A 26,099-nucleotide genomic window follows, 5' to 3' on the forward strand; every position below is an offset into this window, starting at 1 on the left:
GCGGGGGATGTGAGTATTTCATGCTTGTTTCATTAATTTTATTCAAAATTCCTTTTAATATTGTTTTAATTAATTCGGCGAAATCGTGTGTGAAGCGATCGGAAGATCACACAACTCACCGTTATTAACAGCAACCATGGTCAGATTACCGCTATTGACGCCTTGAAACGAACATAAGTTGACAGAGAATGGATACATATATCATAAATGCCATACTTTGATCTGTTAAAAGTCATATTTGTTTTTGTTGGACGATTCTATGTCAACACATAATTCTTGCGATCACGTGCACGGGAGCCTTGACGGTGACTGGTCAGACTGGTTCCATGTAAAAAATAATACCCGGCAATAGCGATCAGCTGCTTTGCTTAGGGTTATTATTATTTTAAATATGTTTAGTAAAAGCTGCATCTAAATTAACAAGATATTGGAATATATTATTCCTGATAAAAAAATAGTTTCAGATACAACTTTTGCCGATCCTTGCATTTAAAATCCTGTGAAGTTATATCATTGGGTGTGTCTTGACCGAATCACCGGTAGATTCCAAGAAAACGTGTGTACAGCTGATTGCTGTGTCCGGCTTAGTTTACGAGAAAATGCACAAGGCAATCTTAATCCCTGGTTATAAAACGATGCCTAGCTGAACAAAAAATACGATTTAATCATCAACATGTCTGGTGATTTTTTTTTATCTCAAATTTCGAATTTGTACTGACGAAGTTTCTCATCACCCGTTCGTTTGCAGGATTTCGCTGCGTATAATATTCAAAGTCACAAATATCTAAAATAAACAGAATACAGTCATGCCCAGCTTATACGGACTTCAAATATCCGGAAACCTCGATTCCCGGACGATTTTCATTTAAAACGAAATAATTACTTTAGAAATTTTCGGAACTGGGAAGGGGGGGCTCTTATTGGGGGAGAGAAACTTAATGGGTCGAATACGGTAATCGAAATCCATCAACAGTATCCATCTTTTCATCCAGCGCAGGATATAAACCCATAGTATATATTATTATATCATATAATAGTCTTTAATTTGTCTTGCTTCAATGTTTTGAGAGTATACATCAACCTTATTAAATGTATATTATACGGCATGAATATCTTAGTAAGAGAAATGCTGTCACCTTTAATAATTTGGACCCCTTCAAGGGTTGCAATGGGGGATGCTCCCATATAAATAATACTGCAACGTTGACATTGGTGTTTCTTAAGCCATTTAATCGATAGACCTGGTATTATTTCAAAGGCATCTTCTGGTGCATCTCCGAACAAGACTTCAATAATAAGCGTAGAAAGATCAGGTATTGCACTCAAGTTATCTTTAATATCATTGAATTCAGTAACCAAATTTAAGCTAACATTTTTTACTGCCGGACGACTAAATAACATATGGCCTGGGTTTTCTGGCAGGGGAGAGACTAACACACTTTTTCGTTTTGATGGGATATAAGCCCCGAGTACGATCTCACTATTTCTTATCTTGGTTAAATTATGTGCCTTACCCGTCATCACATATGGTGGGGTAATGACGATATTCAGTAGCCACTCGATTTTTGCTTCGATCATAGTTGCGAGTAAGATTATACGAAGTGTTTTTATGGAGTCTACTAACGTTGACATCGCTTAGATCTCCTAGATTACCTTCGAATGTAACTTCTTTCTGCTTGTATACATTTTTTGTAAGTGTAAAGCGTATAACTTACCATCGGTACCGTGTTTACCGAATCCTTCTGTGTCTCTGAGATAGGAAAGCGCAATTGTATTACATTGTCTGAGTGTTCCAGTGCCTGATGAATCAACCATTATTTATAATATGGTGTGTTACACTCAAGTATCCTATATGTACAGGTTGATGTTTTACATCTAATACAGAAATTTTGAGGTCTCAAATAATACCACGCTTTAATTTGTATCCCCCCAACATATAATGACAGGGGGATATAGCCCTCAGTATGTCCGTCTGTCCGTCCGTCCGTCTGTAATCATTGTCCGCCCGAAGCATACTTCCTAAACCGTACAACCTAGCTTCACAAAACTTGGTATACTTACCAATCAGGCTCAATAGTAGTGCCTTTTGCTATTTAGAGATTTTTAGAATTTTTTATTTTTGTCATTTCCATGGAAATATGATGAACTTAGGAATTTGAGGGTAGTGCTCTTGTCCGGAGCATATTTGCTAAACCGTACAACCTAGCTTCCCAAAACTTGCTACACTTACCAATCAGGCTCCATAGTAGTGCCTTTTGCTACTTAGAGATTTTTAGAATTTTTTTATTTTTGTCGTTTCCATGGAAGTATGATGAAATTAGGAAATTTGAGGGTGGTGCTCTTGTCCGGACCATATCTCCCAAACCATACAACTTAGCTTCTCAAAAGTTTTTACACCTATCAAGCAGGTTATGTAATGTGCCTTTGCTAGTAACAATTTTTTTACTTTTTCTTTTTTTTCTTTTTTCAATTTAAATTGAAAACTGATGAACTTAGGGTAATGTCCTCGTCTGGAGCATATCTTCTAAACCATGCGACAGAGATTCACCAAACTTTATGCACATATCAATCATGTTCATTAGTAGTGCAGTTTGTTATTTATAGATTTTAATCTTTTTAATTTGTAGCCCCTGACATTTGAGATCATCAGAAAGTGAGCTACATGAACAAATATTTAATAACCTTCATTATATTTCTGGTTTTGGCATCAAGGAAAAAGATTTCCTTGCCAATCTAAATACATTTGAAGGTACACACAGTTAACCGACATGCCACGTCAGGGGGATATGTCATCTTCGGATGACTCTTGTTTACATTGTAATGATGAGAAAGATTCCGTTCTACCGCTATTGTATTTTTCATCTTTGACTGGAATAGCTCTCAGCAGAGTAGAAGGACTTTCGAGTTGAATGTTATCCGTTGTACTGATCTGTTCAAGATGGATGCACAACTCTTGATAGGGAACTAAATAGGGTAATTTAACTCCATGCAATATTTGCTGGGGTGATAATATTATTACTCCTCCAATATTAAGTCTAAGTGTTTCTGCTATGCTCTGGGCAAGAATTATAATCTTTTCTCCAGAATTTAAAATCAGCATCCCATTCGACTCATTTTGTGTGAGACTAGCTCCCAAAGGCTTAAAAATTTCATCATTTAGTGAGCATACACTGTAATACCCATTTGGTATAATGTGTTCTCTTCTATTTATTATTATCTGATTATTATGTCTCGCAGCACTTATATTGGTCCACCGTGGGTAATATGTTACATCGCAGATAGCGACTTCAAGTTGTCCAGTCGAGTTATCGATAGTATGAAGCAGTTGAATAGACTGACCATTTGTTATTCCCGGGAATGTAACATACAGTGCCGTGCCAGTTATATTCGTACGATCCAAAATGGCCGCCGTTTGTTTACATATCGACTCGTTTTTTCTTTAGTTTTAGCCAAACATTTTCTATAACATTTAAATCCGGTGATTGTGCTGGCCAATACATCGTGTTTATGGCATTGTCAGCGATGAATTCTTTCACAATATTTGCCCTATGAACGGGCGCATTGTCGTCTTGAAATATATAGTTATTGTCTGGAAAATGTCTACAAATTACTGGCCACAAATTATTGGCCACAATTTCTATGTATTTCTGGGCATTGATGTTACCATTTACACGCACCAAAGTCCCCACACCATTATAACTGATACTCCCTCACACCATCAAACTCAACTTCCTGGTTCGAGGGGGACACATGCACTTGGGTCGATCGGCTTCATTTTCCTTTCTCCAAATGTATACACAATTATTATTTCCAATAACCACCTGACTCTCATCAGTAAAGATTACATTTTTCCAAAAATCAGTGACAGTTTTTTTCCTCAAGACACGTTTTCTTCTGTTCACCCCCCTAACAACCATCTTTTTTTTCGTGATGCGCCTGAATAATCCTTCTCGGTATAATTCCCTTTGAATTGTTCTTTTCGGGACAGGTTGGTCTCTCACCGAATTGAAATTACCAGTAATGTCCTTCAAAGGTCTCTGTCTTTTATGTTTAATGAGTCTGAACAGCGTGGTGCGATCTCTGTCTGACAACTTTTTTTGTCTAGCTTGTCTCGGGATGTTTTCTACCGAACCCGTTCGCTGAACTTTAGCAAAAATACTACCCAAAGTAGACTTGGGAACCTCCAACAGGTCAGTAATCGCTTGATAACTTTTCCCCTCTTCTTTTGACTTTAATGCTATTCTTTTCACATCACCACTCAATTCCTTAGATTTTCTCCCCATGTTGGCACTGATTATCGTATGTTTTTGATCTAAACAGCAGACGACACTTTGAAGGACATCACGTGACGGTCACGTGATCAAAGTGTCGTCATGTCAAATTTAACATGGTTCCGAGCATTATTGACGCTACGCGAAACATTTTTGTGCTCATAAAATATTCGTCGGTTATAAACCGTTATGGATCGTACGAATATAACTGGCACGGCACTGTACATATTAAATATACAAAGATACTATATCATAACTTAAATATGAAATCAAGTTACATTACGAATCAGTCGATTTTAGTAAGTGCCTCTGGTGCTAATTTTTTGGTTGAATTCCCTGATATCTTTGAAAAATATAGGGTCATGGCAACTAGCGATAAAATGGTGCATGATTGGTTCCACAATCCGATGCAATTTTGCCAGAATCAGTTAAACTTTGCCATATGGTATGCAACAACAGGATGTGGTCTATCTCTTTATGCTCCAGGATTTGAACTAAATAAGTCTGTTTTATCATTTCACATGTACTATCAGGTTAGACGTATTCTTAAAGAAATTAGTGCCTCATTACCACAGGATCAAGCATGGAATGCATCAAATAATCCGTACAATAGGTTCGCGTATGAGCGTATTTGTCAGGAATTTAATATTTCTACGAGTAAAGATTGGCATATTAAAGGACTTAACCATGATCTAGGTGTTCCGTACAATGGACAAATAACTGTTAAAGAAGAAAGCGATGATTTAGTTAAAAAACTCATCAACCATTCGATCCATGTAAGTTGTTACAGAAAAACAATCTTTTTGTAAAATTGCATAATCTTAATCATGGCTGAGTAACGATTGGAGAGGAGATCTTATGAGTTTTAAGGGTGGTTTAGCTTATATTGTTACAAAATTTGTGCAACTGAACGATGCCGCAAACGCTTGGAATGAATTTCTTAATGATAAAACAGAAAATAATTTTACTAACAAAGGAGTTGTAAGAGTTAATGAATCAATAAGAACTTATGTATGGGCAATTCTTGGTGCACAATCACAAACACGAACACGAACGGGAATAATTGGTTCTGGGACGTCGCTTGATGTGCAAAAACAGTTTGTAGCATACGTGGAGGATGCTTTTAATATTTAATGCTTTTTCTATGAAACATTATCAAGATGTATTACAGTACGCTCAATCCAAAGTAGACTACGTTTATGCGCTGGGACTATACATGTCTCCTAGTAATATGGAACTTAAGATCGGTCAAGTGATAAGTTATAATAATAAAATTGTTATTGCTTCCGATCAGCAAAAAACAGGTATAAATTCAGATATTAACACCGAATTAATAACGCAAACAAACACAGGCGAAACGAGAATAGTCAAGCCACAGATATCTACTGACGCTCCTACTAACACATCTACTGAGTGCCACCACACATTGCAGCTAAACATCAACAACACATTGATGAAAAAACACCTCTTATAGTGGTGTGGCTGCTGGTTTATTCATGATTTGGTTAAATAGTTCTTAACGGATAAGTACAGCAGCCCTGCAATTGCTACGATCAGTGCCAACAAGTTTTGACTAAGCCAAGTGGTGGTCTTTGTGAATAAATTCAAGAGCCAGGAAACAATACACCCTATTATACCTGGAAGTGCAGACGCGGCTTTCCCAGCGAGCTTTCCAAGTGCTTCTCATAATGCCTTTAAATGCTTTTTTATCCACTCTTTTACACCATTTTTATCACCAGGGGGTCTGCCACCTCCTGTACCACCGGTTAATGCGAGAGTCAAAGTTGATATAATATATCCTAATGCGGTTAAAATACTGGCAATGGTTATCCCCTGTTCTCTGAACAATGTTTTAATTTTATCGGCCAGTGTAGTATCATCGTTGAGGACTTGACCGAAAGTTTCTCGAATTCTACTGATTTGTGAATGAAGTGCCTTTCTATTACTGGAAGCCGCTTCGAGGCGGGCCGATTTTTGTCTTCTAAGTTTTTCTTCCTGCAACGCGGCGTCTACTGAATTCATCGCCTGCCTGTTCAAGCTTTGTTTTCTCATAAGCTATATGCTTGTCGAGTTCGGATAGCTTGGCTATATTATTGATGAGTTCTCCCCGCATTGTTTGCATTGCCTTGTCAAGACCTCGTAATTCCCTAATACTGAAGTTAACGCGGTCTTGAAACATCTGTCTCTCGGGGATGTGTCAATGGCTGAATTCCTTACCACGAAGTATGTGCTATGGCTCGACATACGAACAACAGATGATTACCAACTACACGGCAGTGGGTGGAGAATAGAAATTGCTAGCCAGGGTGTTACTATGCAGATAACAAAGCTCCAGGAATCAGCTGGTAAATTAAACATATATTTGTAAGTGATTATTGACGCACAACTTAATATACAGAATGGAAGATTCGTGCAAGCGATCTATTAATAATCTTTTACCTAAAGAACCGCACTGCGCTATCATCTGTGGGCAAACGGGTTGTGGAAAAAACAGCTTTTATTCTAGATATTTTACAAAGTCATTATCAGGATGTTTTCGACCATATTGTTATTGTGTGCCCGACTATAAACGTTAATAAAACATACCTATCGAGAGATTGGGTAATGGATGATCCCGGGGTGCACAGAGTTGATCCAGGCAATCGTTTACAAGACTGTTTATGAGTATGTCACGAAAAATACAAAATAGAATCAACCCTTTTCATAATAGACGACTGCGATGCGAGTAAAGAACTTACCAAAAAAGAAAGATATGCTTTCATATTTAGCATTATCCGGAAGACATACTCAGCATAGCGTTTGGGTACTTACTCAAAAATACAACTCTGTCCTGAAAGATCTGAGAGAGCAGACCAAATGGGTAGCCCTGTTTCATTGCAAAGACCGAGATTCATTTGAGGAATGTCTTCGCGAAAATGATGTTATTTATACCAAGCCCGAACGGGATAAAGTCAGAAAACTGTTAGCGGAAACGAAGCACTGTAAACTCGTATTAAAAACCGATCAAGCAGCTGCTTATGCAATTGCTTAGCAAAAATAGCAACTGGTAAGCAAATGTTAGCAACAGCTTAGCAACTTATAGCAAATATAGCAAAATTATAGCAAAATATAGCAACTGCTTAGCAAATTATAGCAAAAATAGCAAATTATAGCAAATATAGCAAAATACGATAAATTGAACATTAGTGGTTATTATGTAATAATGTGGTTTGAAATCCTCATTCTTTCGCAAAAGTTTATTATTTCAGATTAGATTTTATTAATGATGAACTGCGTAAGCAAGGACATTTAAGGATGTTGAATCTGCCATGCTCCAAATATGCGGTGTCAAAATGTTAATTGCTATATATATATCACTGTGTATGTAACCACTGAAACTGGAATAAAAATGATTTGAAAAAGAAATCATAATAATCCTGACTGCTTATCTATAAATAGCGCTGAATGGCTGTTCCGCTGTTAGTTACCCTGATGGCTTATCACAATGGCGAGAGGCACATCAAGATGTAAACTCATACGCATGGGCCAATCACAAATTTGTGGAAAGAGCCGTATGTTGGATTTTTGTGGAATCCATTCCATTGCAATTAGAAAAGGGCACATTAATTATTTGTGTTCTGTATGTGGGATTGGGGTCAAAGGTAGTTACTGTTTATGTAAGAGTCACGGTTCTGACAAGAAACGGTTTCAAATTATTTATGAGTGGGAAAAGGCTTACCGAAATGAGATAAATCGATTGGGTAGAATTGAAAACAATTAGACATTAATTTACATGTATTTATATATCACAATGACTTATGTTGTCAGAGAGCTGAAAGCTTTGGCAAAGCAACGTGGTCTACGTGGATATTCTCGAATGAGGAAAGCTGAATTGATTAATTTACTCGGTTTGGAATACAACAAACCCCAGACTGTTAGAGAACTCAAAGCTCAAGCGAAAAACAGTGGGCTGAGAGGTTATTCTCGAATGAGAAAAGCTGAATTGATCGATTTACTAGATAATAATCAATCCGATGATGTTGATAAAAATAATCAACCAGTTGATGAGTTAAAATTTGTACCCACAGCCGGCGTTGGTAAATATCTAAGAGGTTGGAAGATGGATATTAATTCCAACATGGATGTTAATGATGTTAAGCCCATTGTATCGAGCAAAATTAACGAGGAGTTAGATGATTTACATAGTAAAAAATACCACCCGTGATTTACAGAGGTCCCTGTGCAGCGGGAAAGTTCCTAGAATATCTACAAAACGAAGAGAGAATAATCAGGGATAATTTATCGCGTAAGAAACCCATGTGTATGACAAAGGATGATGGAGGGCCTATAAGAAGTCAACGAGTTGTCATGTTTGTAATAAACCCCTGAATGGGAATTCCGTAAGAGATCATTGCCACGTCACGGGTAAATATCAGGGAGCCGCTCATAACAAGTGACTTGAAACTAAAAATGAATTCTCAAACAATACCGATCCCCGTTGTGTTTCACAACCTTAGAGGATATGATTCTCATCTCATCATGCAAGCTATCTCAAAGACTGACGGTGGCTTAGCGTGCATTGCTAATTATATGGAAAAATATATATCATTCTCGTTGACTTAAACTATACATTATACGGACAAGGATGGGAATAAAGCAAAGTAATGGGCTTAGATTCATAGACTCTGTACAGTTTCTGTTATCTTCCCTGGACAATTTAGCTAATGTGAACAATCCCGATGACTTTGCAATAACAAATCAATGTACTGATCTGTTAACTCGTCATTTGTTGTTGAGAAAAGGTGTATATCTTTACAAATATATGGATGATGGGTCTAGATTCGACAAAACTAAATTACCACCCCTTGAATCATTCTATAGTAACTTAACAGGATCTAAAATAACCGATGCCGATTATGAACATGCTCTGACGGTCTGGGATAAATTAGGTTGTAAGAATTTAGGCGATTATCACGATCTGTACTTAAAAACCGATGTACTGTTACTCGCCGATATATTTGAGATATTTAGAAAGACATGTTTAAAACAATACGGCTTGGACCCGGCATGGTACTATTCCAGTCCTGGACTATCTTGGGATGCATTGTTGAAGAAGACCGGTGTAGAACTAAAATTACTCACTGATTACGATATGCACTTGTTTATTGAGAAAGGATTAAGAGGTGGTATATCGTTGACAGCGAAAAGGTATTCTAAGGCTAATAATAAATTAGTGGAAGGATATGATCCGAGTAAACCTGACACGCATATATTTTATCTCGACACCAATAATTTGTATGGATGGGTTATGAGTCAACCTTTACCCACGGGTGGTTTTGAGTGGGTTGATGTGAATGATATCCCCACAGATAAAGGGTACATACTAGAAGTTGACTCGGAATATCCAAAAGAGTTGCACAAAGACCATAATAGTTATCCGTGAGCTCCCGAAAGATTAATGGTGAATAAAGTTTGGATGTCGGAATATCAACACTCCTTGATGGGTGATACTAGATTTGCTAACGTAGAAAAATTCGTACCAAATTTGATGGATAAGACAAAATATATAGTTCACTACAGAAATCTCCAGTTGTATCTATCGTTAGGTATGAAACTAAGAAAATACACAGAGTTCTAAAGTTTGATCAAAGCCCTTGGATGGAGCCCTATATAAGGCTGAACACAGATTTAAGAAAGATAGCTACCAGCGATTTTGAAAAGAATCTATATAAGCTCATGAATAACTCAGTATTTGGTAAAACTATGGAGAATCTAAGGAAGCGTGTTGATGTTAAATTAGTCAGGTCTAAGGAGGAAGAAAGACTCAGGAAACTTATAGCCAGTCTGGCTTTTAACACAAGCAAGATATTCGATAACGACTTAGCTGCACTACATATGCAGGAAAGTAATATAAAATTCAACAGACCGGTGTACGTTGGTATGAGTATTCTGGACTTGTCAAAACACTTAATGTATGACTTTTATTACAACGAACTTAAGAAGCAATACGGCGATAGATGCGAGGTGTTATAAAGCGACACAGATTCTTTGTTGATGGAAATACAAACCGAGGATGTGTATAACTATATAGCAGAAAAAATAGATATGTACGACACGAGTAATTACCCAAAAGATAATCCACTGCACAGCGTTGTAAATAAAAAGGTATTAGGTAAGACGAAGGATGAATGTGCTGGGACCCCTATTGCGGAGTATGTCGGATTAAGACCTAAGATGTATTCTATAAAGAAGTCCGATAATGGAGAGATAAGAAAAGCTAAGGGTGTTAAGAAGTATGTGGTAAAAAGGCATATCAAACATGAACAGTATAAAGAAGCATTATTCAATGGTAGAACATTCAAACACGAGATGAACTCTTTAAGAAGTTACAATCATAGGATATATGGATTAAGAATGAACAAGACATCATTATCCCCCTTAGATACAAAGACATGGACTGATAAGGATGGTGTAACTACCAATGCTTATGGTTATGGTGGTAATACTGTATCGTTGGGAACTGAGCAACTCTTCTCGTACAAATGCCCTGCCCGGTCCATCTTTAAGATAATAAAGAATAGGCTCTCCTTCTTTCATAACCAATTGACTAATGTTATATGTCTTAAGGGACCAAATCGGATTGGTTGTATGACGTAGGCCTCCTTCGAGTTCACCTGGCTGGTATAAATATCTTACGCTTACTCTATCCGGAAGATTTTGTTCTTTGCCTCTCCGCGGTGCTGAAGATTCGGAAGTCACAGATTTCATTTTAATCGCATCAGATGGTTTCTTCCCGATTAATCTCGTTACTTCATTATTCCACGCTGATACAACAGCTGATAATCGTGTCACCCATTCGGTTGATCTTAATCGATCTGATTTCATTTCAATCCCATACTGATAGCCAAACAAACGTTCCGCTAATGTCCGGTTAAATCTTTCATCGATAGCTTGACTACGGTGGGCCTCTTTTTTCACCACGCCTGATTTCGACATCGTGCTTTGTTAACAGTTTAGTTAATGATCCCATAAACTCGTGACCGGGATCTACTTGAAATAGCTTAGGCTTAGTGGTCAGCGTTTAAATATACGGCTCAGTGCATAAGCTACTTCTGTTGAATCTTTCGAAGTTAATGGCTCAGCCTCTTTGTATCGACTAGCCACATCCACTACGGTTAAAGCGTATTGATACGTTTTGCGTCTTACCTTATCATGGGGAAGAAACAAGAGGTCTGCCTGATGAACTTCATTCGTTGTAAAAATATCAAACTTCTTCCTCGGTATATAATGCGGTGCTGGTAAGTATATTTGCCACATCGCTTGTTTCTTTAACCAATCCTTGGCCAAATCTTTAGATACCTTAGCAGCAGTGGCTAATTTTTTTATTGCTCCTATACCTTTCCAATATCCTCGTGGGCTATAGTAAATTTTATTCATTATTAATTAATATTGAAGTTTCTTTTAATACGACTCATGACGATCGTTGAATCGCGTCATCGTTTTTGCATAAAAATTCCCTCTGTAGTAGCAGGATAGGTATATAAATATGGCTCCTGTTGAAGTGCTCCAGAACCATCATTACCTATACTACTCTACTGCAATTGAAGTAAATTGGATCTCTTGCTGAGATAGTCTTGATGGTGAACTGGTGCCTTTCGATAGATTGTGATTTTTTTTAAAAACAACTTTTTTGAGTTTCCATAGCAACGACTTTTACTTTGACTTAAAATGGGGTTAGTGCTCATTTCTGGAGCAGATATTGAAAAACGTGCAATATTTCTTCAAATTTGTCACATAGTTAGGTCTAGTAGTGATCTGATGCCTTTTAACAGTTTGGGCTTTTTTCCTTGGCAAGAAACTGGACTTAGGCTAAAAAATGTGTATAACTCAGAAACCATTATACATTTTACTAAAAGATCTACACAGGGTTTTCTGAGAACACTCACCATAATTATCTAATTGAGATTTGTACCACTTGACTAGAAATTTAAAGCCCAACCGGGTAAAATCAAGTAAAGGCATAAAACTTGTAGGTTTTCAGGAACACAAAATTGTACTAAACAAAAAAGTATTGAATGAGATGACTAGATTGTAGAATGAAAGACTGTTCACCTGGACACACACTGTAGACAGTCATGGTGATGGACTCAAGGTGGGTCACTTGAATGTTTGATCACTCAATGCTTATTTTGAAGATATGAAGAATGATAAGTTTGTCGTGTGGTTTGTGTTTCACAGAAACTCACCTCAATGATTACAGTGAAAGACCTCCAAGGATATCAAGTCTATCCAGGAGACACTCACTACACGTTCTATTGCTATGTATGTGTGTCAAGAACAGTGTGATGTAATGTCATCGCGCAGTATTGAATACATTTCCGTTCTTGTTGGCAAGTTCGGCATTACTTGTGTGTTTGTTCCTATAAACTCTCACATTCACTTACTGATTTCATGCAGTAACTTCAGGATCTCTCCCAGCAGCATGAATGTGAACATCTCCTAGCTCCTGGGAATTTCAACTGATCTGAGTGAAAATTGAAATTTGAAGATTTCTTTGATGGGCAGAAAATGACTCTACTCATTCTACTTGTTGTTTACTGATCATGCTTCTCAGTTCATCAGATGATTGGTGCTGTACTTCTCAGTACACCTCATGGTGACCCCTGCTCTCAATGATCTCTAAGTAAAGTAAGAACACCTTTGCTTATGATTATTTTTGAAGTTATAACACAACTCATCACAAATACAGTTACGTATTCTATCATAAACTGCAGATAGTAAGAACACCAGTAATGTTTTTAGTGCTTGCAATTAGGCCTTTTACAAAAAGGTCCCATGAAAATAGTTCCCAGGGGCTAATGGCTTGCACACAACCGGCTATGTCATATTGGCGGGGGATACAAGTAATTCATGCTTGTTTTGTTGTGCATTGTCCACCTGTCCATGATCCAAACCTTGATGTCAGTGGGGTATACACTTTTTCAGTGTCCAAAAGCAATGGAGTAGGTTTTTGTGGTAAGTCGTGGAGGAATATACATAATCTAGCAACTGGTAACCATCTTCCAGTCCTCTTTGAAATTTTTCCAGCTGAGGGGAGTATTAAAAAATGTTAACAGCTGAATTGATTGTATTGATTTTGTGTTATAATTCGAATTATTATCCATATGGTCACAAATATCCGAGTAGATTAAAATCATATGTTGCACAAGTGTCATGAACCATGGAAGGATTTTCATTGGTCGTTTAAATGCCTTTGACCTCTTTGATGGAGGCGGAACTACCTTTTTCATTCATTTAAATGTAACTATGAAAGACATTTGTACACAATACATTTATTTATTAACCTGTTCATTAAACTAATACACACATTGTTATAGATTGTTAGAAATAAAAATATTACAAATATAAACATTGTTGCTCGTATACCCATTAACAGTCTCGTTAAAATTGATGGACTTTCAAAGGAAGAAGTATTAACATCATTCAGCCTCTGAATATGTTTTAATGTTTTTGTGGTCTAAACTGAGAAGGGTATCTGACAAGTTCCAGAAACTATCACTTCGCACTGAGAGAGTGACAGTGACACTTACCTTCCCTCACACTGCAAGTACTAGCTGAACTTTTAGGTGAATTATTTTGTTGAGCCAAATGTGGAAAGATTTTGGGAAGTGGCTGACACAGAAGAAAAAAAAGACAAATATTGTAATGGACGGCCAAAGACTGCATGGTGGATAATTACCTCTGGAGAAACTACTAAAATAAATGGATTCTGCCACCAGTCACTCAATGTGACAAAATAAATACCAGAGATTGGAGATGAGGTTTAGCGATAATATACTGAACAACAAAAGTTCCTGTGACATGGAATGAGATTTAATGCAAAGTTATGTTTTTTACCAAATCTGAAGCAATTTCAGTTTGCAACCGATAAAAGACTTCTGTTAGTGTTCAAATGGTTTAATTTGCCATACATACTTCAGAAAATGCGTGATTTCATAAAAAAAACATGAACATGCCAAAATGTCAATTTACAAATCAATAGCGTGTGTGTCCACCTATGGTTGTGATGCAAGCAACACATCTTCATCTCATGGAATGGACCAGGCGTCGCACAAAGTCCAAGTGGGATATCTGCTGGAGCATGTTTTGAAGTTTCTGGAGTGATGAACACGTGGTTGACGTCGAAGGCGCCGATCCATCTCATCCCACATGTGCTCGATTGGTGAGAGATCAGGGGATGCCCTGAAAAAGTCGAGCAATATGAGGCCGGGCGTTGTCATGTTGAAAGGTAATGCCTGGGCCATGACGACGCAAAAACAGTAGAACAACAGGGCCGATGATCTCATCGCAGTAGCGCTGTGCATTGAGATTTCCCTCTACTACTATCAAACGGGTCCTCCCCGTACCATAATCCCACCCAATACCATAATACTGCCGTCCCCAAACTGATCTTCTTCCATGACAAAATGATTGACGTAACGTTCACCTCGACGTCGGTACACTCTAATCCGTCCATCGCTGTGGTTGAGGTGAAAACGAGACTTGTCAGTGAATAGAATTTGTCCCCACTGCATGGCTGTCTGCACCACTGTAGATGTGCTTGACGGTGGTTTCCTGTCAAAATGGGACGTCTGGTGGGTCTTCTGGCGACAATCCCTGCACATCTGAGGCGACGACGTAGGGTTTGTGAAGATATTCGTCAAGGCCAAGGATGCTTCTTGCAGTCACTGTTGCTGGCTGGAATCGATTTTGTAGGTGTGTTGTTCGAATCCAGTTGTCTTGACGATTATTGGTTACGCGTGGCCTGCCACACTGAGGATGGTCTCTGACTGCATTCGTCTGTTGCCAAAGATGCCATAAACACCAAATGGTGTTTCTGTGGATGTTAAATTGTCTTGCATCATCGCGTTGACTCGATCCTGCTTCAAGCATACCAATGGCTTGCAGACACTCATTTTCAGACAGACGTGGCATTTTGTAATGTTGAATAATTGCGTAATTCTTGGGTAGTGAAATGCATGGGGCTTGCTTAAAAGTCAACTTTTGCATGGAATGCATGCTTTTCTGTAGCAGGTGCGTTTTTGTAATTCCATACATGTACTACAAAATTGAAAACCAAACTTTACTTGTTTGAAAAATACACTAAAATATTAGTGTTACAGGAACTTTTGTTGTTGAGTATATATCACAAGGATCTACAAAGTTACGAATGTCGAAACTTTGTGAAATGCAGAAGCATCACACGACAAGTAGGTTAAGTTCAATAACAAGTTTATTAATTATTCAGTGAACTGAAAAATCTTGTACTTGTCCTTGAGATCGCAAGATGCGATACTGGCTGTCAACTGTACTGGAAACATCAGTCGCTCTGCGTTGGTTGCCACATCGTGGCTCTAGAATCCGGTACTTGTCTGTATCCGTCCCAGGATTGATATATCTGAACTGTTAAAGCAATTGAAATGTACAATGAACTTTGAAACTTTAAAGTGTACAAACTTGGCTGCAACCGGTACTGGATCCATGTAATGTAAACAATACATTCTGGAAGTCATGTGACCCAGAATCGATGACAATGAGGCCAACCTCCGAGAGCTGTCAAAATGAGATATAAGTCAGCTCGAGTTAAATCCTAATTAAAGCTTGGAATTAAATATGTAGGATCGATTCTGGAACGATCTCTGTAAACATCGGTAGATAAAAACCCTTGACTGTGATGGCATCATCACGCAACTTGATAATGTAAACAATCTGGTCCTTCTGGATCGCGATGACAATGGATGATTGTCAAAACATCTAAATATAGTCTGTAAAATGTAATAGTTTATACGAATGACAAATCACTTGCAACTTGTGATAACTGTAACTTGTATGCTTGAATCATTACGATCTTGGAATATTCTGTCAGAATGAATCCGGAATTGCTGTCGGAATATCGGAACTGTCTGACATCATCCAGATGTTCACAGAGGTAAATAATCACTGATCCGTGATCAAATCCTTAGAGAGCAGACCTTGTATTAATGTTGGCCATTTAAATTAAAAGCTATACCATAAAAATCTCTTGGAATCCGAAAAATAGAATTTAGCCGTGACAAAACCCTGGAACCCAAGACTGTCAAAGTAAAAATTGCCACTCCGAAGTTAACCTTGAAGTTGGAATTTACTGTTATACTTGATTCTGCAAAACACTGCATAAAGGTATGTAATCCTAATAATATACAACATGATGCTGGTTGAAATTAGTGTTATGGCTGGGTGTGTGCCACTGTCATAAAAAGTCTGCAAGTGTGATCTTTTGAAGTACCTGTTAACCTTGCTGGAACATGAATTTATAAGGGTAACACTATTTTTCAGGGCATTATCATTTGCAGAAGCTTGAGGTCTTCAATTAACTGCCTGACGAATACTGAGGGCTTCTGCAAATGATAATGCCCTGAAAAATAGCATTAGCCATAATATAGCTAAAATGGATAGAATTTGTTGCCAAATAAAAAGAAACAACAATATCGTTTTTGAAACATTTACTGCAATCAACAGGAATGTCAATGACCCAACTTTACAAATATGGAAACATCATAGAACAAACCAGATGACGTCGCTATTGAACGTGACGTCACCTATCCTATGACTTCACCTAGCAACGGATGTGATAATGGCCCGTTGTCAAGCAATATGGGCGCATTATTAAGTTACAGTGGCCCACTCATTTCTGATAACATGCGGGCGGTTTAATGATAATTCTATCCATTTTAGCTCTAAGACATGTCAATGGACACAATCGAACATGATCACCGACAAATACAATATATTCCTCCCACCGAATTATATGGTACCGAATATCAACCTGCTACACTATATGGAATGCTTGCTTGTTTTGATAGGCAATTAAAGAAGCTCAATTATATTATGGCAGATACCTCTCAATTGACACCATTTTCAGGCAAATGAAAGCTGTCCTTCCATCAAAACAGACAATTAAAGAGATATGGTAAAGGCAACTCACCCAATAGGTCTGAGGCCCTGACAGATGAGGAAGTAGATAAATTGTGCTCATTTGGAAAGTTGGGCAATAGTCATCCTGAATCCATAATAAACACACTCTGGTGGCTAAATTATTTTGGGCTATCCATTTAAGTTATACAAATCCCTCAGACCTGGGGATTATTGTAATGTTGACAGTCCCTTCTATCTTGCCACTGCTTTCAAATGTAGACTCTTCCTGGTCAAATTTGGTTTAAGAGGCAACCAATAGGAAAAAACAAGCTTAGAAGTAAAACGAAAAACATGACTTCTGGACCCAACAGGACAAATGACTGACGAATCAGTGCTCATAACACCTGATACAAAAGTTGAAAGACATCAATGTTGCACGTTTGAATTATGCAAGTGCTGGGGCATAAAAATGTGAATGTGTGCCTTTCAGATGCACGAACACATGGCATTAGGCAGTCGAGTAACTTTATCTGAGAATATGCCAAGGCAAATTTGTGACTACAGAGCCTTGTCATCTGATTTTGTTCACTTTATATTTGGTGGTCCTATATACAGTGGGATCTTCCACAATTCAACGAATCCTTCTTAATCCCAACTTAGCCCATTTGGCAGCATTCTATGGCACACCTGTATCCCATGCCTACGCCATAGGCTATGTACCAGACGCCTTCGTCAGTTACAACTATGGCACAAGGCTTAGCGCATACTCCGGCAGCTAATGTGAGTCATGGTACAGCACATTCATTGCTGGGCAGCGCTAGTACGCCTGCACGTACATGATATCGATGCATAAATCCCTATCACCAGGCGGATCATCCAAGCCCTCTGTCAGAGGTAGCACTACACACCAGAGCAGAAGCCGATTGCCATGTGGGCAAACACGTCAACATCTTTATGATTCGTCAGACTCTTCAAATGGCGAAGATGGCGATTCCTCGGTAGAATGGAATACACATCTCAGCTCAGTGTAAGTACCCGATTGAGTAGCGGACCGTCTCGTATCTGTGCCTTTCCCTGGTAAAAGGGTGGAGAAAAAGGACAGCATATGGTCGCATCGTACATCGATTCAGTCCGACCCTATGCTGACAGATATGACCATATGACGTTTAGGAAGGATGAGTTTCCTATCCATGCTGGTGAGGTAGCAAACCAAGCTCACAGTTTGGAAGAGGACATACAAAGAATGACAGGCTCATCAAGGCCAACCACTCTTAAGGTTTAGGATTCCACATTTGCGTTTATTGAAACTTCTCTGTTCAATGAAGAGATCACGGACAAGCACACCAAAATTTGCTCATAGTCTACCAATGTCTAACCCACCACTGGGGCACATGTACACTTTAGCTAATTTGCCGCCATTGTTATTGATCATTGCCTCAGAAATGCATTTCAACTTGTCATCACATACGAGTACACATGTTGTGTTCTTAATTTCTCATATAAGCAGGTGTATTGCTATGGATCTATATTACTATTACTTGATCTGTCTGGATGTCAGTGCCTCGTTATCTTGATTGTCCAGATATCTCAAAGTTAAAACATGGTCCCACTATGGTTGAGACTGAATGCCCCAAAATGTATCATGTTATTCCAAAAAACACATGCTTGCTCCATATCAAATTAACATTGATACCTTCAGAAATTGCTGAGTTACAGCAAAACATTACAGAATTAATCCCATGACTAAGATGGATATGTTTTGTGTTTATTATTGCAGCAAATACGGGTTTTCCAGTTTCCTGAAAGATCTGTTTGACTGTCCCGATGCAGTGATGCGGTTTTTGTGTATGCAGTACCAGGTGCATAAAATTGTTGTAGGAGATGACCGGGTCAAGTCCAATGTTAACCAAGTCATCCAGAAAAACCCTGAGCTTCATGTTTTCTACACCAGAGATACCCAAGTACGTCTCCATCTCTTTTGTACACACTTTTCTTCACATTTTGTTCCAGATGAAACGAGGTGAATATTTCCTGGCTGTTTATGTAGATAAAGTGTTTATAGTTTTGCAGATAGACTTACCTTACTTTCACGTATCTGTAGGTAATGTTCTTGTCATAGTTTCTCAACAGACTTATGATAAAGAAAGCTTTGATATTCTTTTTGAGATAATAAAGATTATCTTTTTCAACCAGATGCCATTTTATTTTATGCATATGTTGTTGTTAGTGCACAGTTGCATGTTGTAAAGAATATATATGTCATGGTATTCTTTAGAGCGTAAAACTTTCATTATCATAGTGTGTTAGTTTTAAATCACCTGGAAGATACAAGATCTCCAAGGATTTCTTGTTGTTCCCTTTCTTAACGAAAATTTGTTTCATTTCAGTATACAATTAAGAGGTCTCGATATGGAAACAAAGAGATATCAGCTAGAAACACCAAACTAAGGTATGTTTGTTCAACTGACCAAGGAAACAAACTAAGGTTTGTATGTTCACCTGACCAAGGCAACACCAAACTTAGTTTTGTATGTTCAACTGATCAGGGAACAACCAAACTAAGGTTTGTATGTTCACCTGACCAAGGAAACACCGAACTTAGTTTTGTATGTTCAGCTGACCAAGGAAACACTGAACTAAGGTTTGTTTGTTGAACTGACCAAGGAAACACTGAACTAAGGTTTGTATGTTTAACTGACCAAGGCAACTTCGACCTTAGTTTTGTATGTTCAACTGACCAAGGAAACGCCTAACTAAGGTTTGTATGTTCAGCTGACCAAGGAAACACCTAACTAAGGTTTGTATGTTCAACTGACCAAGGAAACACCAAACTAAGGTATGTTTGTTTAACTGATCCAGGAAACACTAAACTAAGGTTTGTTTTGTTCAACTGACCAAGGAAACACTGAACTAAGGTTTGTTTTGTTCAACTGATCAAGGAAACACTGAACTAAGGTTTGTATGTTCAACTGACCAAGGAACCACCGAACTTAGTTTTGTATGTTCAACTGACCAAGGAACCACTGAACTTAGTTTTGTTTGTTCAACTGACCAAGGAACCACCGAACTAAGTTTTGTATGTTCAACTGACCAAGGAAACACTAAACTAAGGTTTGTTCTTTCAACTGACCAAGGAAACACTGAACTAAGGTTTGTATGTTCAACTGACCAAGAAACATCAAACTAAGGTTTGAATGTTCAACTGACCAAAGAACCAGTGAACTCAGTTTTGTATGTTCAACTGATCAAGGAAACACCAAACTAAGGTATGTTCGTTCAACTGACCAAGGTAACACTGAACTAAGATTTGTATGTTCAACTGACCAAGGAACCACCAAACTAAGGTTTGTATGTTCAACTGGCCAAGGAACAACCGAACTTAGTTTTGTATGTTCAACTGATCAGGGAACCACCAAACTAAGGTTTGCATGTTCACCTGACCAAGGAAACACCGAACTTAGTTTTGTATGTTCAGCTGACCAAGGAAACACTGAACTAAGGTTTGTTTGTTCAACTGACCAAGGAAACACTGAACTAAGGTTTGTATGTTCAACTGACCAAGGCAACTTTGACCTTAGTTTTGTATGTTCAACTGACCAAGGAAACGCCTAACTAAGGTTTGTATGTTCAGCTGACCAAGGAAACACCTAACTAAGGTTTGTATGTTCAACTGACCAAGGAAACACCAAACTAAGGTTTGTATGTTCAACTGACCAAGGAAACACCAAACTAAGGTATGTTTTGTTCAACTGACCAAGGAAACACTGAACTAAGGTTTGTTTTGTTCAACTGATCAAGGAAACACTGAACTAAGGTTTGTATGTTCAACTGACCAAGGAACCACCGAACTTAGTTTTGTATGTTCAGCTGACCAAGGAAACACTGAACTAAGGTTTGTTTGTTCAACTGACCAAGGAACCACCGAACTAAGTTTTGTATGTTCAACTGACCAAGGAAACACTAAACTAAGGTTTGTTCTTTCAACTGACCAAGGAAACACTGAACTAAGGTTTGTATGTTCAACTGACCAAGAAACATCAAACTAAGGTTTGTATGTTCAACTGGCCAAGGAACAACCAAACTAAGGTTTGTATGTTCAACTGACCAAAGAACCAGTGAACTCAGTTTTGTATGTTCAACTGATCAAGGAAACACCAAACTAAGGTATGTTCGTTCAACTGACCAAGGTAACACTGAACTAAGATTTGTATGTTCAACTGACCAAGGAAACACTAAACTAAGGTTTGTTTGTTCAACTGACCAAGGAACCACCAAACTAAGGTTTGTATGTTCAACTGACCAAGGAAACACTGAACTAAAGTTTGTTTGTATAACTGCCCAAGGAAACACTGAACTAAGGTTTGTATGTTCAACTGACCAAGGAACCACCAAACTTAGTTTTGTATGTTCAACTGACCAAGGAAACACTGAACTAAGGTTTGTTTGTTCAGCTGACCAAGGAACCACTGAACTTAGTTTTGTATGTTCAACTGACCAAGGAAACACTAAACTAAAGTTTGTTTGTTCAACTGACCAAGGAACCACCAAACTTAGTTTTGTATGTTCAACTGACCAAGGAAACACTAAACTAAGGTTTGTTTGTTTAACCGACCAAGGAAACACTGAACTAAGGTTTGTATGTTCAGCTGACCAAGGAAACATATTTCACTATTTATTGCATTCAATTTGATTTTATGTAGTGGGCACTATTTGAAAAGCCTCCTTTTAGGGGGTCTGTCCAATGTGTTTGCTCACATTTTCATTTCGGCTGCACACAACCTGTCCAGACGGCCACCAGTTTCGAACGCCCCAGACGACGTTACAGAAATGAGAATGTGCAACAGGCCTTTCGTAGGGACATGCCTCGACAGCCGTCCCGCAAGATAGATTCGGACTGGAAAGGTCGCCAGGTCTCCTTTTCCAAGTATCCCAGAGGGGGAAAGAGCCAGCGGGGGAAGAGGTGAGGACCCTTCCCCCGCTGTCACCGTTGTTGCAGTCTCCCCCGGTGACACTACCTTTAGACGAACTAGGGGGGAGACTTCATCACTATGCCCACAGGTGGGCTTTCCTCAACGACCCTTACGTTCAGAACATTTTGACAACAGGCTACGCCCCACGCCTGAGATCAACACCACCACTGATGTCATCCCTGACATTCCAAACTCAACCAACGGATCGGCTGACGGAGGCCATCGATTCGTTGGTGGAAAAGGCGGCAGTACTTCGCCTAGGGACATCAGCACCATCGCCGGGGTACTACTTGCCCATCATTCTAGTACGCAAGAAAAACTCCACAAAGATGCGGCTCATTTTCAATCACAAAAACGCAACATACCTCCAACAACCTGACACATTCACCATGATATCCCTCAGCTCTCCGCGTCAGATGATATTACCAAATGACTATCTCGTCTCGATAGACCTTCAGGACGCGTATCTCCACGTACCAATAGCTTCTGAGTTCCAGAAGTACCTCCGATTCGTATACCAAGGTATTCATTACCAGTGGGCAGCCCTCCCGTTTGGAGATTCTACGGCCCCGTGCATTTTCACACAGATCATGAAGACGGTCGTAGAATGTCTCCATCGGCAGGCGATCAGGGTTGCCTTCTGCCTAGACGACGGGCTCCAAGCTCACCAGTTCACGGGAGCCCTTCAAGGAGAGTTAGCGACCACCCTGAGTCTACTACGTTACTTCGGGTGGATCGTCAACCTTCAAGAGTCTGACTTGGTACCAACTCGGGATCTACAGTACATCGGCATACGCTTCCAGACGGGGGTCAATCTGGTCAAGGTCCCTCAAGACCATTGGGACAAGATTGTCAGCAGCGTTCCGAGACTTCTACATGCCCCAACTTCGGTGCACACGTGGCAGGAAGTCCTCGGTCTGTTGACATCGGCCCAAGACCTGACTCGCCGAGGTCGTCTTCAACTTCGTCCGCTGCAGAGATTGCTGTACCCCCACCTGGAGTTTCCCAATCTTCTGGTTCCTCTTCCGGTGCAGCTACGTTGTCATCTGGAGTGCTGGCTCCAGCCGTCGAACGTTTGCGAAGGCGTCTTTATGAGCGAGTCTCCGTTCATACTACACCTATTCGTAGACGTGTCATTTGAAGGCTGGGCTGTGGTCGCCAGAAGAAAAGGTCCTCCACATCAACTGCCTCGAGATGGAAGCAGTGATTCAGGCGGTCGAAATTCTGGAAACTTCGACTCCGTCGGAAACGGCTGATGATACAGTCGGACAACTCCAAAGTCATCCACTGCATCAACAAACAGGGAACGACTCGGTCGGCGGCCCTTCTGGACCGGACATTCAGGTTCTTCGCCCTCGTCGACGACTTGGACATGGGCGTACGCGCCCGTCACATCCCGTGGGCCAAGAATGTGATAGCTGACGCCCTGTCCAGACCATTGAGGCCGTCTCCCACGGAGTGGATGATCCATCCGACAGTCTTTCATCTGCTGACAGATCGACTCTGGTTGCCCCAAGTAGATCTCTTCACAACCCGGTATAACAACCGCCTCCCTCGATTCGTGTTGCCGGTTCCAGACCCATGGGCATGGGACCATGACGCTCTTGTGATATCGTGGGAGGATCTAGACGCTTACGCGTTTCCGCCAACGGTGCTGTTACCATCGATACTTGAGAAAGTTCGTCAAACAGCCAACCTATGTCTGCTTTTGGTCGCGCCTTATTGGCCGGCCAGAACGTGGTTCCCGGAACTTCTTCAGATAATCGATCAGTGACCGTTCCCGTTGGCAGATCGAGACGACCTCCTTCTTCATCCTCACAACGATGACTTGCATCCGGGGATAAAGAACTTCCAGCTTCACGCCTGGGTTTGCTTAATACCTCGTTAATAAAGAAAGGATATTCGGCTAAAGCAGCAGCGCTTGTCTCGTCGGCACATCGAGTTACGACTCGTAAGCTGTACGATGACAAGTGGATCACTTTCTCAATTTTCGCCAGGTCTCATGGCTTCAACCCGGCGGTAGTTCCTAGTCTATCTCCGGTCATCTCAGCATCTGAAAGGGTCGACGATCTCGATTTATCTGGCAGCTTTGGCTTCAATGGTTCCATCCCCTACGGGCGACAAGCTCACTGGAGTTGCAGAAGATTCTACTCGCTTTCATGGTTGAAGATCAGTCACGTAAATCCCGACCGCCGGCCTGGGACCTCGATGTCGTTCTGCGCAACCTGTCTAGTCAGACTTACGAGCCTCTCGATCAGGTCGCGTTCGACTTATTGTCACAGTAAACGGCTTTCCTTTATCGGAAATACATGCCATTGACATCAGTCTGATTATGTTCGATCAGTATAACCATGGTAACGTCCATCTTGGTCTCAGATGGGATTTTTTAGCGAAAAATCAACTTCCTGGCCCAGATTCGAGAATGTTCCACATTCCTTCCTTGTCTGCCATTATGGGCCCTCATGATCACGCTGATCTCACCCTGTGCCCAGTTCGTGCGCTTCGTATTTACCTGCAGCAATCTGAACAGCGACGACAACATTTTCGAAAGCTGTTCATACCGCTCTCAACTAATGCAAAGAAAGAGATTACACATAATACTCTCTCCTTTTGGTTGATGGCGGTAATTCTCAGAGCTTACGAGCCGCAAGGACTCGCACCTCCCACCTACTCTCATCTGCACGAAGTTCGAGCCATAGCTTCAACATTAGCAATCCACAGTAATTGTTCGCTGCAAGCTATAATGGAGGGCTGCTTTTGGAGATCTACTTCAGTGTTTGCTTCTCATTATCTCAGAGATATCTCAACAGAAGATGTTGAAGGACTCCAACAGTTAAGGTCCACTCGTGGTGGCACAACAGATCTCCCAGAAAAGACAGTGAATTTGTGCTTTATTCACTTTGGACTTTTTGCTCGACACTTCGTGCCATATAACATGTTACAATAAAAGCTGTTGGTGAATGTACGCATTCTTATTGTTTTTTGTTGTGTGCAGTACTTTTGTTTTTTTATTATGGTTATTCAGTGTATGCATCGTCTTCCCATACTTTATAGTACTGCTCATATTTTTTAGTTACCTTGTATACTGCGAGTTGCTCTGTAACTAAATTATGTGCCGACCACACTTCGATCGCAGTTCAACTGACGTGTGCAGTTGTCCTGTCACATCGATAGTTACTTGTGGGTCGAAGAGCATTAACCATGTTGTTTTAGTTACCTTGTATACTGTGAGTTGCTCTGTAACTAAACTATAAGACGACCACACTTCGATCGCTGTTCAACGGACGCGTGCAGTTGTCCTGTCACATCGATAATTAGTTGTGTGCGTTCGTGATAAACAACTTGTCTGGTCCGTGCATCTGGTTGAATGTTTCATTGTCACTACAGGGGTGACGAACTTGGTACATTTGACGTGAAAGAGGTCACTTCTTGATTACTTTCCCGACCCTCCTTCCAGTGTTTCGTCGAATTCTACCGATTTTTACGACTGAAAACAGACCAAAACATGGGTTTTGGGGTCTGTTTTCAGTCGTACGTTCCTACCCAGCCATCCCCACAGAGAAGTAATCCAGTCCAGTCCTGAATGATGGCTTATTCTTCAAGATTTGTGACATGTCATAGGGAGGTGCGTGCGCAACCGGACGGAAACAAGTTTAATGTTTACATTCCAGCTTCTGGCTTCCTTTTAAATCTGCGAATAGAAGTGAGGGTATGAGAGATACCCATTTGTACGACTGAAAACAGACCAATAAAACATCGTTTTTATTCTGAAAAAAATGTTTTTCTTATTTGGGTAGCTATAAAAATAGAACTCTCTAGGCATATGGGCATATGTTTTCTTCAGTGATGTCATTGAACCATAAGTGCTGATGACCTTAATTGTTATTAAGTAGCTACAGGCATGAGACTTGGTTGAACTGCATTTGGCATATTTTTTCCCAAACTG

General features: G+C 39.8%; 1 protein-coding gene across 1 annotated transcript in view; it reads left to right on the top strand.

Annotated features, from left to right (window-relative positions):
• LOC139477946 (structural maintenance of chromosomes protein 5-like) overlaps nt 1–26,099 on the top strand; it is a 243,022-nt gene that overhangs the window by 117,431 nt on the left and 99,492 nt on the right. Inside the window, exons 13-14 of the mRNA XM_071260398.1 lie at nt 18,961–19,144; nt 19,571–19,632. Of these exons, the coding sequence (XP_071116499.1) occupies nt 18,961–19,144; nt 19,571–19,632 (246 nt within the window). The remainder of the gene's footprint in view (nt 1–18,960; nt 19,145–19,570; nt 19,633–26,099) is intronic.

This window comes from Haliotis cracherodii, unplaced genomic scaffold (genome assembly GCF_022045235.1).
Source record: "Haliotis cracherodii isolate W230 unplaced genomic scaffold, xgHalCrac1.p SCAF_1, whole genome shotgun sequence".
Lineage (NCBI taxonomy): Eukaryota > Metazoa > Mollusca > Gastropoda > Lepetellida > Haliotidae > Haliotis > Haliotis cracherodii.